The sequence below is a fragment of the Manacus vitellinus genome, unplaced genomic scaffold, assembly GCF_001715985.3.
Source record: "Manacus vitellinus isolate BGI_N305 unplaced genomic scaffold, ASM171598v3 scaffold_8_pilon, whole genome shotgun sequence".
Taxonomy (NCBI): domain Eukaryota; kingdom Metazoa; phylum Chordata; class Aves; order Passeriformes; family Pipridae; genus Manacus; species Manacus vitellinus.
The window spans coordinates 14,335,589-14,354,463 of record NW_021940864.1 but is presented as its reverse complement, the minus strand read 5'-3'; the positions used below and the strand labels follow the sequence as shown (position 1 = coordinate 14,354,463).

Sequence of the window (18,875 nt, the reverse complement as noted above, 5' to 3'; positions counted from 1 at the left end):
ATAGCATGACTGAAATATTTCCTTGCTTTTTAATAACTATGTTTTGTTTTCTTTTTTGTTATAAGTCTGCACCTTATAAAACTGGGAGTAAAGGCACCAAAGCCCAGAGGGCCAGGCAGCTGGGATTAGAACCTGCTGCTCTCTCCCTCCTGCAGAACCCTGTGGAACTCAATCTCTTTTCTTACATTAGACCCAATACCAAAGGTAAGTGCTCTTCTTCTGTGAGCAGTAATGTCCTAAATATCTGAAAATATTTTAAAAGGGGAATTACTTTAAATTGTTCTGATACTGCTGGACTACTTTAAATTCAACAGCACTTTAAGCAACATGTGGTAAGAGTTTACATTTAATGCCATGACTTTCCAACCTTACCTGTCTCTTAGTAAATAGTGATAATTATGGTATAAAAGAGAGAGAAGTCTGGAGACCTTACAGTTGACATCTGTGTTTACTGGTAAGAGAGAGGGAACTGCCCCACACACCTGAAATCTCTCCATGGTTCTACTTGAATTGTTTCCTGAAGAGTTGATGGTACAAGAAGCTTATGCTCATGAAGGAAATGTCATCCAGCAAAGCATATCTTAATAAAAACTGGCCTTGGTGATTGGGAATGAACAGGAGAGTTCTTGTTATTGAACGACAGTAGGGATTGGAGATGTAATCTCTGAAGTTTGACCAAGAACTTTTAACAACGTGATTGTCACAAATAGACTGCAGAATTGTGTGTCTTTGTGGATGCAGTTATGGGTGAATCTGTAGGGGGCAATCTCTGACAATAAAATGCCAAGATTCCTGTATCCTTCTTTATGATGTTAAAATAGAGATGTACTTCTGTTCTTCCCTGCCCCAACAGATACTTTTGCAATTTCAACATAAAGATACTGAACCTCCTTAGTAAGGCTGACTCTTCCTTCTTCAGTTTATTTTATTTAAATATTGCTTATAAAACTCTGCTAATTTTGCATTGAAAATCAGTTACCGAATATTTTGATTTTTAATTAACTGCATTTTAGCAGATGTTGTTACTTCATACAGCAGCATATTGCAGCCACGCATTGACTGTTCTGACAGAGTCTAAAGAGCCAAAAGAAAATCTTCATGGTGGAAGTTCAAATAAATTATTTAGAGCATATTCAGAAGGAAGTGCTATTTGTTGCAGCATAAACATTAGCTTTTGAAAATCAGTACACCTATTTTCAATTTTGTGCTAAAAATAATTCTGCTTAGGTTTATATAATGGTTTGCATTTGAAAGACTTCAGAAATTTGTATACATCTATGAACTGGGTCACCTTCATCAACTTGGGAACCAGTTTGGCAACCTATATACAACTTGAGATCAGAGTGAATTTGCAGTACAGAAAAGTTTTCATCAAATCTTAATATTTCATTCTTTCAAATTCTCAATGTTTTTCAACTTATACTAAAAATAAACTGAAATAAAAACAGCAGTTCATGTTTCAAAGCCAGACCTTGGACAGTTAAGGAAGCAGGCTCCCCAGAAAATTTAGTTCTTCCTTTTAGTTGTATGAATGGTCAAATATTTCTCTCATTACACAAGCATGTGCTGGTGGACACAGTAAAATGCCCACGGAAACTTTATAATTTTAATTCTGACTGGGTTTGGCCTATGCTATCTCGTTCAAATTCTCTACTAGAATTAAAATAATTTTGCCGTGCACACTTGTGGTACTTTAGTGTCTTAATTCATATTCAACATGATGCACGTCCTAAAATTCCCTTAGCTTTGTGTTCTGACATGACATTACTTTTACCATAAGAAAACCTAACTTGTAAATGTAAGGATCCAAATTTTATAACTTCTGATAAGTTCAAGCATTTAATAATGTATTCTTATTCTCACATTTTTTTTCTTTCTAGCAGTGAAGTTTAGCTTCCTTGTCTTAAAAAAGGGCAAGATGAATTTTTTATGGTGTGTAACTTTATAGCCCAATCAGAAGCAGGATTCTAGATTCAATATAATGAATAGCTAGAGCTATGCAGTTTTTTAAAACTGTTAATAAAGCTCTTTCAAGATATTGGTAGTCCATCAGACAGCAAAATGAAAAATAATGTGTGCCGAAGGATGCAGTTAATGCTGCATTTGCGAGCTCTAGGATTCTTTCTTTTTGCTCTGAAGCATTGGTTGCTGATTGTTGCTTGAAACAGGGTTAGATAATATTGAACTAAAATACAAGATGTCAGTTTTATTTCATTGTCTTCTGGTTCTGGTCCAATTCAATCACTGTGCGAAGGAGAATAACGTGCCGCTTCTTCTGGCCTTTTGAATTAAGGGACAGTTCTGCCTGTTGGAAATTACCTGAATAATTCTGTTATCTCTCCAGGGATACGAAAACATTTATAATTTCATGTCTTTGAAGACATTTTATGACTTCAGTGTTTTGTAGGAGGGGTTGATGGTATCCTGACCTCAGAAGGTCGTTGTGCAAACTCCTGCTACAAACCCGTGGAAATATAAAACTATTACACAGAGAAAAGACAGGATTGCCTGTGAAGAATTTAGGCAGTTTCCATATCAGTAGTAAAATGTGTAGACTTTTGTTGCAGTTTCTAATTTTATTAAAGTTTCAAAAATTATATTTAAATATCCAGTTTGACTATTTTAAATAATTGATTTATATCATGAATGTCAAGATCCATTAGCATCAAAGTCAATAAAATGAGACAAAAGTAGGTTTTTTGTCCTTTTGTCTTATGATACTTCATTGGTCACTTTAGACTCATTAAAAATATAATAATTTCAGATGTTTTGGAAAGGAAGTTTAGTTGATAACAAAATTTCAATGAATTAGGATTCTTTGAAACCTCTGCAAGTCAGATATCTTTAATCAGTTATCTTTCAGCTTGTATGTATTTTCTTAGTGCCTGTGCAGTTGTGTAATTTTTTTGTATTAGTTTTTTCTGTATTTATTAACTGTATATATTGACTGTATCCTATAATTATTTTTTTCTAAGGGCTTGCAAATATCCAGGAGGTAGAGACTGGAGTACAGCATATTTTAGCAGACATCTTTGCTAAAGACAAAGATACACTGGATTTTATCAGGAAACTGTAAGTTTCATTCTTACTTTCTAAAATTTCCTGGTTACATGGTAAGATTCAGTCTCCTAGCATGCTGGTACAGAACTTTTTTTTTAATGATAGGAAAACTGTGTTACTGTGAGATTTAGGTCCATTCCTGTGTACATTTGTTAGCACCTCTGCCTATCTGGCTGTCAGTTGAGGAGAGATCTGCTGTAGACATGTCATGACGCTTTGACTCCCAAAGAATGTAAAATTCTCTGTGGCTCTGCTCCACATACAGCAGTTTTCCCTTGCAGTTAGTGTCCCATAAGGGAATTTTCCATCCTTGCACTTTCTTCAAGCTATAACTTTTCAGCGATGCATCTGTTTAAGCTCTTGCTCCAATAGCTGACTTGACACCAGTCAGTGTAATTAGCGTGCAGTGATGGTTGATTTTGGCATTGGTAACCAATAAGGCAAACAAATATGACTGTTTTTAAAGCAGGAGTTACTGATCCTTTAATTGTGTTAGCTGAATTTATGTTTTCTTACATCACCTGACATCAGTGTTGCCATGTCTGGGGAATTGGTATGACAGAGTAATAGCCACTTGTTATTTTCTCTGCTGTGTGCCATCTGGGATGGAGAAGAGAACTATCAAAGAATATGTGCTGCCCTAGGGGCATGCAATATTGTTTTGAGTCAGCAATGTGATAATTTCAGTGAAGGGGTTGTGTGCTGTCGTTACCTGACTATCACTTTCATTCTTTTGACCACTGGAAGTTCCTTAGTGCAATAGTCAGTGCTTTACAGATCAATCCTGTGGATCTGAAGTGTGTTGTATGTATGGTAATGATGAGGAACATTCAGGAAGCTCTCTGTTTGGGATCCCTGTTACTCCTAAAAATAATGAAAACTTTTATGGCTGTTAAGTGCTCAAAGCAAGAAATTAATGCTGAGGCTGAGTAGATTCAAGACAGATATTGCATTTCTATAAAATAGAGAACTACTATAACTTTTTTTTTTTTTTTTTTTTTTTTTTTTGCAACTTCCCAAAATTTGTTGGTTGAAGTTTAATCCATAACTGATGAAACTGAAATGCCAGTGGTGGCTTTTGAGTATCCATTCCCTTCAGGAGAAGGGCTGTGATAGCTTTTTCTGAGGTCTGCTTGAATGTCTTCTCTTGGTATGTTCCAGTCAATGTAAGTTATGTCAGTCTCAGCATTAAGATATGTCATCCAGTTCTGCAGGTAATTAGAGTTAACATAATCTGTAATTGAGCAGATTCCAAACTGCATTTTTATTTAATATGTGCAGTAATGACTTGTTAGAAGTTTCATGCTAAAATACCTTATTAATATCTGTTTCTTCTATTCAGATGTCAGCAGAGGTACGTTTCCATTCAGTCAACCTTGGCAAAAATGTCATCCAAAAGTGGAAATGAAAAAGATATTAATAAATTCCAACTCTACCATGAGTTTTCTTGCAATGTAAAGAACATTCAGCATCATCAGGTACAACTTCAAATTTGTATTTTTTCTTAGAATTTTAACTGTAGGAAACGTGGCTTTGTTTTTGAATTTTGTTGCTTCAAACTGATTCTAAAGCTACTTTCTTGTTCTTTACAGTAGAGGTAGAGGCTTTCAAATTCTTGAAATGCAGGACTAAGCTGTTAGTCTCTGTTTCAAGAAACTGAACCAAAGGACTGCTATTCAGTATGCCCATTGTGTAATTAATTTTCATTAAACAAATACTTATAATGATTTATGTATCAGCTAAATCATACCAATATTGAAATACTTTGCTTCCCCTGGTGACAAGTGCATATCAGGAGTCATCGGTGGGGGGATAAAAGCTAAGCAATGACATGCCCTCTAGGGGTGAGACTGGGGTAGAAGTGACATAGTAGTGGAAACTGCTTGGTTGCAGCGTAGGAATTTGAAGCAAACATGGATAAACTTATTCTTGTTTCCTTTGGATGTTTGCTGCAGCACTGAGTCAGAGTTCTCTGAGCCATTTGACACTAAACTTGACAGGTGAAACTGGTGAGAAGTAAAGGGTCCAGAAAACTGAAATTAAAAGTGACCTACAAAAGCAGCTCAGGGGAACATCCCATGCACTACCCCAAAAATGGGTTTGTTTTGCAAGTCATCAGTATTCCCTTTGATGAAGCATCTTTGGTTATCATAGACTTGTATAACTAGATAAGGAAATAAAGGATGAAGCAGACTTACTAGCTGATGAGAAGCTGATGATGGCTAGGCTACCCATGTTCCTGAAGTTCAAAGGCTGAAGTGTGATGCACTCTATACAATTGTCAAGACCTTTGAGATAATTCATAACTAATCACCAAGTGAATTGTCTCTTGTTTTGGTCACAATTACCTAGTTTAAAAAAAAAAAGACCAACTCAACAACAACAACAAAAAAAAAATCCCCAAACCATAATACCACACAAACAGACTCTCTTGGCTACTTCTAACTAGAAATGTCCTTTTCCTTCAGAAGGCTGTTATATGCTCTCATTTTTTCTGTGCTTTCCATGTTAAAACAGTGTGATGTTTTGAAGTAATAAAGGATTTTATTGCATGTCTTGAAATTGATTTATTACAAAAACTATTTCACAACATGGATGGGCTAATTTTTACACCATTTCCCACCCTCCAATATGGAAGGTGTTAGGTGAAAGGCTAAATAGCTACTAGTGATTTTAGTAGAGAAGTCTTCTGTAGATATTTGAAGAGGTAGCTGTAGTTGTTTTCTTTGTAATGATTATGAACATTTACTGTACTTATATTGGTAATTATTTGGTGAAAACTTGCTTCTAGAAGGTCTGGGAAGGTTGATAGAGCATCTATTGACTACTGTGGTGACATTCACAAAAGTTTGTAGATTCATAGACAATTAAGTGCTGTGGTGTATGGATTTTTTGTGTGCTTTACTGTTGAAGGTATACTTGGGCTGTAAAAGACTACTTAGTTTTACCTGCACTGACAGTGGTGAATACTGAGATATGCAACATGTTTTGGATGAGCAAGTGTTTCCTGGAATGATGGTATGATTTACTTGTCTGAGGCATCCTTTTTTTTTTACTTAAGAAAAACTGTTGCTTAGTTAGAGCCAAGGCTAGAAACCATATTTCCCAAACTTGGTCAACGTTTTGATCGTGTGGCTGCATTGTTTCTTATCCAGGATATGTCCTTAGTTTGTTTGATATTAACTTGATCTGTTCTGGTTTATTCTTCCTTGTGTCTGTTGCTAACCTTAATGTCTCTTTCATTATCTATTCTAACTCTCTGGTGAAGTCATAACAGCTGATTTTGCAGCTGGCAGTGTTGTAATAATGGGATACTTTTGCACACATACCTGCTGTCTTTCATCTGTATAGTACTGCTATTGACTGTTCTACCCCATTGAATATTTCTGTATTGTGAATTGTAGAATTGAGTTGCTTGTGCTTGTGCTTTGCTGAGGTTTCAAGGCTCAAGGTATGGCAGGACTCTTTTGTCCTAATTGAGGAAAAAATGCATTTTATGATAATTTCTGACACTAGAATTTGCAGAGTTCTCTGTTTTGTAAATGTACTGTAACTTTTTATGTCTGTTTTTGGTTCTTTGTTTCTTTGTTAGTTTTTCAGTTTCTGTCTTTCTCCCTTTTTTATTTTGATAATGAAATGAGAGAAAAAGTTGGTTTTGGTTTCTTTTATCTGCCATTTCTTCATAAAACTTAAAACCAGATATTGTACTTTCAAAAGTCTTTCCCATTAACTTCAATTTCTTTATCACCTGACCTTATTCCCCTACTGGTGCAAGTTGCCATTTTTTAATTTCTTTTATTTCACTGGGTTATGACCATCCTCTTTAGTACCTGAAAGTCTTTATTTTTTCCTTCACCTAAGGCTTTGAAGAAATACTTCTTTTTTTGCATTTAAAAACTGGTAAAAACATATTCTTTTAAGAATAGAGTAAAAGATGGCTTCAAGGAAAGAAATTCTCTGGTTTGGTTCAAGATTATTAAAAGAAGTTTATACCTAAAAAAGATATAGAAAAGCCTGAAACTAAGCTATTTTATAAATTTTACTAATCCCCCAGGACTACAGGTTAAATAGCTGTGTTTGAAGAACACTTATAGAATTCACTGTTTTTAAGACCTTCTCTACTGCTTTCGTGACTGCATACAGACAGGTGTTAAGTGTTCTAAACTCATTTAGCTGGAGGCAAAAGTCAGCTTTAAATCACCTCTTTGCAGAGTTGCAAATACAGGATTCTGTAAAATATTGCACTGAAACTTGTCATCACTGGAGTATGGCAGTGCTAAGTAATCTTAAAGATCTGAGTACAACCCTAACTCTGCTCTAGCTTCCCTGTGTGTAAAGGGGGTGGACAGTAGCCTAGCATGTTAACTGTAAGAGGATAAGCTGTGCCCTTATGACCAAAACCTGTGTAGCTATGAGGGTGCCTTGCAGAGTGTGTTGCAGTGAGTTAAGCTGCTGTGCAGTAAAGCTGCAGCTCCGTTTTGCAGTTCTGCAGCTGTCACTGCACACCCCATAGGTCTGTGTTGTTTTCTGTGCCGTTGTCGTTCTGGGTGCTGAGGCACGCCACAGGATTATCAGAACCGGTGTGAGGTCGGCTTGTTTGACTGAAAATGGTAAAACACTGAATCTGAAATGAGAAAAAGAACTTTGTTGTTTTAAAAACCTGACTCCAGATTTGACGTGGTTGGACACCTGTGGGTGTTTCCAGCTGGAACATTTTGCTGTCGAGAGGTTGAGCCGCAGTTTCTTCCTTTGGCAGCAAGGAGAACCTGACACGACTCTCCTAGGATGTAGTTGAGTAGCTCTACCAACACTGTCATAACTAAGGGAAAAGAATTTTTCAAGAGTTTATTTGAATTTTTGACTAATTGTAAACAGTTCGGTGTTTTTGTACGCCTTGGGGTTGTTTTCCTGTATTTGGAAATGACTGAAATGGTGGGAGGAGAAGAATTCGTGAATAAAGTGTATCATTTGAGGCAAGTGCTCTATTTTCCATCTCATACTTAAAAAGGAATTGAGAATTAGAAGTCCTTGGCAAAGTATACAAAACTTACTGTGTGAGTCTAAGTAAATCTGCAACATAGAAGAGAGCTGGGCAAAATGAAGGATGTCATATTTTTATGATAAACAGAATAAGGTTTGACAAACTTTATGTCTAGATTAAATTGTTGTTCTTGCTTTCTCTGAAAAATGTATGTTGTTTTTTAGAATCCTGGCCCTGAACCTGTTCCAATCTTAGATAAAAACAGTCTTTTTCCACAAGTCAAGACTGTTTTGTGTCTAGAATAGCCAGATTTTAACGTTACTTAAAAAAAACAAGCAAAACAAAAAGATCTTTATTGTAATAGACAAAAAAATTGAGTAATTCCTTTCTTAATTGAGCATTTATTGGATGATAATTCTTCTCTGAATGCATCACTTAAAACAGGATAGGCAGTTTGTTTAAGGATAAAAATGTAAATAATATTAGTGACTGCATTAACAGCTGGTTTAAGTTCAGGTGACTGACACATTCTGCAGATGGAGGGCCAGGAAACAAATGTGATGCAAATATTGACCCTACTAACAGCATGCTGAATGATGACATTATAATTCTATCAGATACATTCTCTGTTGTGAGCATCATTTTGATTTCATTTTAACTTGACATTTAACTTTCTCTTTTTTAAAAGTGAAATCATAATAAATGTGAAAGCATTTGATTTGTTAAAATATGTCTTTCTAATTTCTACATGAAAACATTTGCTTTGGCAGTAAAGGTACCAGATGCTATAATATTTCACATGCAATCTTTATTATTAGCTTTGTTGTTCAATGATATGTCAGGCCTGGTATGTCACAGGAGCAGTAAGGCTCAGGAATATAAATTGGTACTATGTCCTGGAGTCATTTTAAACCATTGTATTTAACATATGTGACATGTCTGAGTTAGCTAGTGATTGAATTAAAGTTCATGATTGACACAGAATGCTCTGTTGTGACAGTGCTCAGGGCCTGCTACATACAGCAACATGTGTAGTCATACAGGAATGTCAACTTCAAGCAGGTTTCTTTTTTTTGTTTGTTTGTTCTTCTACTTTAAAATACTTTGGAAGGAAAAAGGGAATCTAAAGATGTGACTTTTATTTGTAGCTGCTTCTGACTATTATTTTGTTTCTAAACTCAGTGAGTTTTCTTAATACTAAGGTGAACATTCAGTGTCACCATAGTGAGATTAGACTAGTAGTTACCCACCAGTATCCTCCAGGATCCACCACTTGTATTGTGATCTTGGTTTTAAACGTAGAGTCACAGTCTTCCATTTAAAATTGGACTCTGTATGCAGGTAGCACAAGTGCAACCTAATTTAGCTTTAGATCATGACTAGGCAGTTATGTACGTGAGGTTCTGTCAGAAATATGTGCATATGTTTTAATGCTGGAGTGTTAACATGAAGAGTGTATCTACAGTCTTTTCTGCTATTTGTGAATTAGTAATGAATAACTCTAAATTCATCCTCATTCAAATTAAGCTGAGTGCCTTTGTGTCAAAAGTTCTGATCCATAATTAATTTTAAATTTGGATTGATCTTGGAAAGAAAACTGAAACCTGAAGCATAGGACTAACTTTTTCCCTCTCCAATCTCTAGTTCTGATTGGAGTCACTTTTCAATTAATTTGAGTTTTGTGTTATTAAATAAGATTATTCTACCAGCTAAATTCATGCTCTTTTGTATTATAAGTGTGTTTAAGATAAACTGAATCTTGAGATTGCAGACTCCAAAAAAAAATGTATGATTTGTTATACCATGGCATGATTTAATCTGTGTTTAAATTGTGTATGTTATCTGTACATGCTAGTACTTTGTGAACTGATTTACTCTACCACCATGCTGATTTGCTATAGAATGTCAAGCAAGTGCGTACACAAATGTTGATAAGTTTATCTTTTGGATATTTTGTGTGTCATCTGTCTCTGCCATTTATGTTTGCACTCAGATTCTGGCCATTAACCGAGGGGAAAATCTGAAGATCCTGACAGTGAAGGTCAACATTCCTGACGGGGTGAAGAATGAATTCTGTTGGTGGTGTGTCAATGAAAGGTCTGCATGGATACATATTCTTACACAAATCTCTTTTTTTTCTTCCATAGACTGCTGCATACTGAAGTGTACCTCATATGTCTTGTTACATTAAGAGAACAAATTAAACGAATATTTATTAGATTAAATGAAATTAGCTAGTGGATAATTCTTATTTTGTATTTCCAACTGCTGTAGCATTATGCTGAAAAGATCATGCCTTGGGCTATATTTGTGAGTTCTGGCACCATTCTTAAAGCAATGGAGTTTTTTTAAAAATATGCCAGGGCTGATGAAATGTGAATATATTTTCAAATTATAATATGCATCACATCCAGTAGTCTTTACTGAAAGGACTTTGTAGAATCTAATAGAATATACTTCTAACTTCAAAAAATAACTTCTTATGCCTGATTACAATGATTAAATAGGACTATCTTGGATTTTAGATCAGTGAACTACATAACTTCCAGTTTCATAAATGTAAGGAATTGCATGTTTAAAAAAATTTAATGGATTTAATAGACAAACCTAAACATGACTGCCTTCAATGCATAATCCTCACACATTGCTGAACCATCTCTTACATTTTGATCCATGGTTGAGTCAGAAAACTGGGCTCTAAAAACTGGATTCTTCTATTGTTTATTGATTTGCTCTTACAAGTTGCTTTTTTTTTTTGTAAGCCAGTAGTGAGTTGTTTATTGTTGCATAATTTTTAGTTTTTTTGCAAAAGTTCATTTTAAGTATACGTTGTTTTGTGTAATATCTCCATCAACCTTTTTCTTGGAAACTGTACCTTGATGTCCTCTGTTGGAGACTGTTGTGATCCAAACTGTGCATCTTTTTTTGCGTGTATAAAAGACAGGTTTCTCTTTCTCAGTAGCTTAAGATATTGGGCACTGTTCTGAAGATGTTTCAGAAACTCCTGCCTTTGCATCCTAAAATCAAATAACCAAAAGGAGGGGAAGAAATAGGGAAAAACGCACCTTTTAATGTATAAAATGAATATTACTTCAGCTTGTATTTCTTTTTCACAACAAGTCCAAGAAACGGATTTGGAAAAAAATGTTCCTTTCAGCTGTAGAAATTTAATAGGGATGTTCGCTCTGAAAAGGAAGAATAGGGCTCTGAAAGAATTAAAATATTTGTTTGGCTGGAAAATATAATATGATCTAAGACTAATAGTAAGTAACTTTTTTTTTTTCTCAGTAAAATATCAGGATTCATAAACACACCTTTTTCATTCTAGTTTTAGTACCTATAACAGAATTTCTGTCCTCCCTTCAAGATGTGTATTCTATAGGCAGGACATGTCTGTCAGTCTTGCTTTTACTGCATCTGTGACTGAGAATTTGGAAGCACTGTGAACCACAGATAACGGAACAGCTTGTCACTGCTACACAAATAAAAGTGGGATGTAAATTGGGATATTTTTGGTTGATTACACTTTTGTGAGTCATCCTGAGATAAAAGGAATATTGACCTTGGGAATGAAACTACTTGTTAATACTTGGCATTCATGAGGCTATATATGCTTATGGCTTTTTATTATTTAAGGACAACTTCTCCACCATTAGAAAACTTGTGAAGAAATGATTTTAGTAAATCTTGGTGCATTAACGTCTAGGACAGATTCTGATCTTCCTTGTTAGATTGACAACTGTGTTATCAAACTGACAAATAGTAAATGTGTATTCTGCCCTGCAAGCTTTGGAATTACTGTCTAAGGGTGGAATTTGCATTATTTTCGTTGCATTGATTTACTAGTGAAAGCAGAAGGTTAATAACTTCCAATTGAGTCAATGGTTTCAAAACTTTGCAAAGGTATTAACTAATTTCCTGAAGGTTACACACCTTGAGTTGCAGAAATCAGTTGCAGAACCAGAAATGCCACCTTGCTACAGAGTTTGGCCAGTATTCTAGCCACAAAACAGTATCACCTACTGCCTATTGAATTAGAAGCAAATATTCAGACTTTTTGTGTTCTTCTGAGACAAACTTTTTAGCATTAAATGTCCCTGCAATAGAAAGTGAGTTTGGAAGACTAGAGTTCATTATTGCATTGAGTTCCATGTAGATGCTGTCTAAGAATATTGTAATTTTTTTGCAAGTTCAGAATATTTATTAGCCTGTATAAACATCTCTGTTTCCTTGAAATTCGGGTTTGTGCAGAAAGCTGAGTAATATCCTTCTGCCTGGTCCTATGGGTTGTATTTTTCCCTGGAAAATGGCATCTCTCTGGTTTGAGAGTGCAATTAGCTCCATTAACTCTAGAACTCTACCGGTCCCAAAGACTTCGTTGTGAAATGGAATACAGAAAAATGATCAATGAGAAACAGCCAGAGAGGGGCTGCTTAGCTGGCTTGGAGTGTAAGGTCAACATGGAGTTGTTCCTTGGGAAGGGTTGAAAGTCTGTTCCAAAATGGGATTGCAACCTTGAAAATGAAGTTTGATGCTTGATAATATTTTTTCAGTTTCCAGTCAAAATTCTCATATTCTGTGTGAAGTCCATGGTATGGGCCTTTAAGGCTTGCTTTGTCTGTGGTTACTACCTTGGTACGTGTTTTCTGTAATGTCTTGGAGGAACACAAAGCTGTGCTGTTTCTCTTTCAGGTCTAAAATCCTGGTTGTGGTCTTCCTGGAACAGTTGTTAATTAATAGTAGTGGTTCTTGATGTGGGCTCTGTTAATTCTGTTGGTGTACGGTTTCACCTTCTGTGGTGTATCAGTAGTCTAAGCCATTTATGCTTATGGTGGTCCCTGTTGTGAGCACTTTTGCACATGGAGAGATGATGAGCAGAGTAAGATATTATTCATATGTAGCTTTTCTAAATAGGGCATCTAAAGTCATATCTTGATTAAATAATCAAGAAAAATCCATTCTTAGAGGGAGACTTAACTACTCTGCTATGATCTTTAAAAATATACACACATGATTTTGCTTTGGTTTTGAAACAAAGTGAATTTTTCTCTTCTCTCATGAAGTACTGCAATAATTGAAATGGAGTATTTGCTGTGATTGAACTTACTGCTTGGATATTTTTGCATTTGTAGTAATTTCTAACAGAATGTTGCCTAAATAATTTTTACTTATATGTAGGCAGGTAATAAAAATATCTGCTGTGATAACTTATTTACAGAGGAAAGGTTTGTTAACTGGTTTTAATGGACGGAAGAGCAGGGGAAACAGCTGCCAGGTTTCCAAATTCATTCTTATTTGTGCTGAGGATACTTTCTTGGGGGATTGTAGTCATACTAGCCACCTGTAATAACTTCATGTTTATAGAATGTGATGGCAATAAGAGGGTTTAAAACCTTTGCCAGTTTTATATAGGTATGGAAAGAGTCTCCAGTTACAAATAAGTATAATAGAACTATTTGCAAAAACTGTTAGCTAAGTGATGAGGTCATGTGGCTAAGCACTCACAACCCTGAACGTTGTAAAACTAAATAGTGAGCTTAATTCTGCTGCCATGTCTGTCTGTATTAATGCAGCATTGACTCGATCGCACATTCCTCATCTGTTATGTGCACGGACACTTAGAAAAGCTGTTTCAGGAAATTGCAGATCCCCTTAAGCAACTGGAAAGCTGTCTGGATAGGAGCAGTTTCGGATTCTGTGTATTTCTGAGTGACTGCAACAAAGGCAAAAGTAAAATTCATTCTGGTTTTGCCTGGACCTGCACCTGGATATATTATGAAATGACCATAATTCTATCATGTTGCATTTCAAAGACAAGCCAACCAACCAACCAAAAAACTTAAATTTACCCAGACATATTACAAAATGAGTATGTATCTCACTTAACAGTTTGGGACTCAGGCATGTTAAATAATACAATAAAGGAAGAAAACTCTGACTGTTATCAATATTTTTAAAAGTAATAAAGGTGGACTTTAATAGAAAATGTTAACTAGTTGGTTCTGTTTGCGTATAATATATCTGGTTACTTCTCTTCAGTCTTGATCTCTTATCATTGGGTGGGCAAACTCAGTGAGTCAGTTCTGCTTGTTGAAGGACTCACATCCCCCCAGCCCCCTCCTTCATGGAACATTGGCCACAACAAAAAGTTCAATTCATTAAATATTAATTAGCTTTGAAACTTTGGTGTATTTTACAGCAGAATTTGAAGTAATTGTTATTATAGTTATGACTACCGTACATTCTCCCTAGAAAAGGGAATGCTTTAAAGAGTTTGGCTTAGAAAAAGTTGGGAAACAGTCCTTTGTTTACTTGGTATTGTTTATCTAATTTTCCCTTTTTCTATAATATTATTTACGCTTCAAATATATCAGCAACAGGTAAAAGAGAAAAATAATTTGCAAGCTGTTTGGCTTCAGTGGCTTAAGAATTGCTGCAAAATTTGTAAGATTTCATTTAGAGTTTGAATAGAGATACTCAAAGCATTCCAAGTGAAATTTGATTTGGGTTTCATTAATTGATATTAGTTTAGCTCCTAAATTTCCATCTGGGCAGTGACACTCACAGAGGATGTTTAGTAATTTTTTTAATGTATTGAGGACTAGCAAATAATGCAACCCTAATGGTAATATGTAATCAAGTTCTTTGTTCAGTTGTTATAAGCTTTGACTTTTCAAAGGGAAGAAAAATGGGGTTTTATGTTTTCTTTAAAACATAAAATATGATTGCATTCTGACACCGAAGAAAAGATAAACCTGTCCCTGGTGTGACCTGTGTGGTCATGGACAACTTCTCATTCTATTTATGTTTGAATCTATGATTTCATTACCTAATTATTGTAGAAATTCTGCAGTTTATAGGACATTGCAATGTAGAAATCTTTTTGTGAAATTCCTTTTTTATCTAGGTGTTTGTATATGTTTGTAAAGTATTTTTTGATTTTTCTTGTTCTAATCTTTTGCAGATGGAGACCAAAACAATTTTTAAAACCAGAATTTATGAGGATCCTACGGAATTCAGTAGAGGATGCATATAAACGCCTTATACATCCTCTTCTCTGTAGAGAATTCAGGTAAGCCCAGAATAAATCTGTACTTTCATATTATGAATTTTTTAAAAATTCCCTCCCTAACAGTTTGCTAGATTATCTTTTATCCATTTGAAAATATCAGCATGTTTTTAATCCTCAGTCATCATGGCTGGGCTTCGCGAACGAAGATTTGGGAAACTTTTAAAATAAAGAAAAAATACTTACTTTTAAGTGGAGTTTGATTTTAAGATAGCTAAACAAACTGACATAAGGGTACTTCAAGACTCTTTTACTGTATTTTTGTCTGTGGTTTGAACCACAGGATTGTTGTGGCCTGTGTTGTGTATAACACTTGGAGGGCTGTTGCAGCAGTAGGTGGCTGAAGGTTTTCTGTTCTCTTAATCAAAAAGAAAAAAAAAGCTCCCTTCCCTACTAGTTTTACTAGATGTAGCTCACAAGTAATAAATGCAAAGAATATGAAGCTTGCTGCCTATTCCTAAGTGGATGTCTGCTTAGATTTTACTCTTTGTGATAATTTTGCATGATTGGTGGTGTTTGGTTAGGAAAAGCTGAAGCATCTCCTATAGAGAGGAACGCAAAGCACCTGACAGTAGTATTCCTGGTTCCTGACCAAACTCTTATCCTTCTTTTATTCTCTTTTTGCACACACCAGGAGCTGTTTTTCAGGACTCTTGTGAAGGACTGCTAAAGTATTCAATGCCTCCTTTTAGCATTAATATTTCCAACCCACCCCCTGCTGTTCTTCTTTCTTTTTTTATTATCATTAAATGTTGGAACGCAAAGTTTCCAAGAGTGTATTGAAATTGCTGGTGCTTCTAGTGATCAGAAGAATGCAACTTGCCAGCAAGACGGTTACCTTATTTATTGTTTAATTTCCTTTCTTCCATTCTGTCAGATATCATCATTTCTTGTATCTGTTATAATAATGTCCAGTGTTGCTTTTGGCTCTTTGAAATACATTTTACCTTGTTACAGTACTGCATGGAATGATTCCGTCAGGGTTTCGTGCAAATGATGTGGCATGGACTTATTTTTTTAATGGATAATCCTTTCATAATTTTCCATGCTTTCTTGCAGAGAGTCCTTTCTCTCCCCTGTCTTCAGGGACACAAACATTTTTCTGTATATCTTGTTTCACACCTGAAGCTAGTTTGCAGATATTTTTCCACAGAAAGGATTGCATCTCAGACTGTATATGGAAGTGGGGAATTTTGAATCTCAATTTAAAAACTGAATCTTATAACATTGAATATAGAAACTAGTAGGTCGTGATTAGGTTATTTGCATTTATTACAGTATACCTGTTAGTGATACACAGTCTGAGTGCTTTGTAGAATTTAAGGTAGGGGCTTAAAATCCTGACTTGATTGATATTTTCTCATAAAGTAGCAACTGCAGCATTCTGAGATGTGTTTATTTGAAGGTTTTTTTGGATTTCTTCCCCCCAAAATAACCATTTCTCTAGTGCTCTCTGCCTTATATCTCTGTCATATTAATGAGAATCATCACAAATTGGAAAAACATGAAGCTGGGCATCTTGCCATTTGGATGGAGCCAGTAATGCACTGAAAAAGAGAAAGATGTTAGATTGTCTGAGTTAGCTTCATTTTTATTTTTTTTTCCCCCCAAGGATTAAATGATTATCCCAAACATGAAATTAAGGGCCAGTACTTGGGACAATAGATCATGTAATTGATACAAGTGTTGAGTGAGAGAGAGTTAGAGAGAAAAGAGAAGTCTATGCTCAAAATTAAAAAATACAGGATATTATGTAATAGAAAGGACATTCCCCCACGCACCTGGCAATTTCAGTAACATTTCCTGTTACTATAAAAGTTTCTGTATATCCATGCCAATTTTAAACATGATTTCCATAAGGCACACGTAACTAATAGCGTGTGTTTAGGGGTAATTTTAATTTCTGCACAAGTCTCCCTTCACAGGTGGACTGATATGAATTTGCAGCATGGGAAGACTTGGCCTTGTGGGCAACTGTAACCCTTTATCTCTAGGATAGATGGAAAGGTAGAACTTGGCCTCTCTTTGTACAAAGCCTCCCATCCAAGGGGGCCTCCAGTCCAACCTTCCCTTGTTTTCCAGCCACTTTTAACCTTCATTTGTATGCATGGGTGACTGGTTGAATCTTTGTTACTTGTGTATATAGAAGATCCCTACTGCTGAGAGGCTTAGGTATTTGCTTTTGCTTTCTCTGGTTTCTCGTGAGTAGCATCTAATGGTTGTATCCCTGGACTCTCCCTGGAAAAAGCTCATTCTGTGGTTTAGGTTATTTATTTCTAATTTTTTAAGAACAGGAGAAGGATGCTGTAAGAGTGAATGATCAGGAAATGAAATGGCAGCTGAAATTCAGTGGAATGAGTGTAAAAGGATGCTTGCAAGGGGAAGTAGTTACTTTTTATACATAAAACTAGCAGGTCTGAGCTGTCCTGCCACAGAAGAGATGCTTTGGCACTGTGGAAAGCAGCTCCACATAAATGTCAAGTGCTCAGAAGATAAGATTATTTAGTTAAGGAATAAAGACAAAACAAAGACTCCTTGATTTAGTTTGCCTTTATTTGGAATATTATTGGCTATTTTGGTCCACTCACCAAAAAGTAGGAAAACAATTCACTGGAACTGTAAAAGGCCCAGTGAAGGGGAATGAAGTGTGAAATAATTTCTCTGTGAAGAAAAATTAACTACACTAGGGCTCTTCAACTTGGGAGAGTAAGGGCTTAGAGATAAATGGCATGTAAAGAGTGGCACAAGGTTTCTAGGGATAAATTTTTACTATCTTCCAATTAAAGGCCTAGGGGGACATCATAAGAATCACCTTCCAACCAAAAGGTGGCAACTATTTACACAACTTGCGATGGACCTGCAGAACTCTCTGCCAACAGACTTGGAGACAGAACACTGAGATAGAGGGAAAACTTACCTGAACTGGTGCAATATGCAGAGTGTCCACTCTTTGTTGAGGGCACATTTGAATTTCTAAGGAGTCTTGTAATACCTGCATACCTTTCACCATCTCACTTTGAATTGTATCTGAGTTAGTCTGGTATACCTGATCCGGAAACAAAAAGCATGGGGCTGTAAGGGAACCTCTTGCTGTAGCAACTTACCTAGGGAATGTTCAATCAGTTAGGTGTGAAAGAGAATCTGGACATCTCTCTAGACTACTTTCAAAAAGAGATGATGATTACTCTTTCTTTCTGTACCACTGTGGGATGAGACAGGGCTGAGCTGGTTGTTTGGTTGGATCCTGGGCAAATTCAAGTCAGACTGTTAAGTTCTTCCACATCTGAAAACTGCTCAGAACAACTTCATATTACATCATGTCAAATAGCCTTTATGAGGGTTGTCTTTGAACTATTTGTAGCTTGCTTGTGTCATGCATTGATTGACCTACACAACTTGAGTAATTTTCCCTGCCCCATTCTTAAAGGATCAACTAACTTGGACACAGTTTTTTTCCTTCAGTAAAAATAAACCCAGATATTACTTTTTTCAGTGATGGGTAAAAAGAAAAGGGAGAATAAGGGCATTGGCTACCCTTTGAAGTTATATGAAGGCTTTACTGGATTTCTTTTGATTCTCTAATTATTGTCATTATTGATAATGCAGCTAAAAATGGCAACAAGTACCTGCAAAAGAAAAAAAATCAGCTAGGTGATGAATATTTATGTCCCCATGACTTTTTCAGTTTTCCTTTTTTATATAACATGCAATACCATGACAAAAATACTTGTCCTTATCAGTCATTGTCCTGCTGGCCACATCTGA

The 18,875-nt window shown here is 35.7% G+C and overlaps 1 protein-coding gene across 4 annotated transcripts in view; it reads left to right on the top strand.

The window, feature by feature from the left end:
* SRBD1 (S1 RNA binding domain 1) overlaps positions 1-18,875 on the top strand; it is a 123,728-nt gene that overhangs the window by 12,184 nt on the left and 92,669 nt on the right. For all 4 annotated transcript variants that reach the window (XM_018085353.2, XM_018085355.2, XM_018085352.2 and 1 more), the window contains 5 exons: positions 66-204; positions 2,976-3,072; positions 4,403-4,538; positions 10,035-10,138; positions 15,006-15,113. In XM_018085353.2, the coding sequence (XP_017940842.1) occupies positions 66-204; positions 2,976-3,072; positions 4,403-4,538; positions 10,035-10,138; positions 15,006-15,113 (584 nt within the window). The remainder of the gene's footprint in view (positions 1-65; positions 205-2,975; positions 3,073-4,402; positions 4,539-10,034; positions 10,139-15,005; positions 15,114-18,875) is intronic.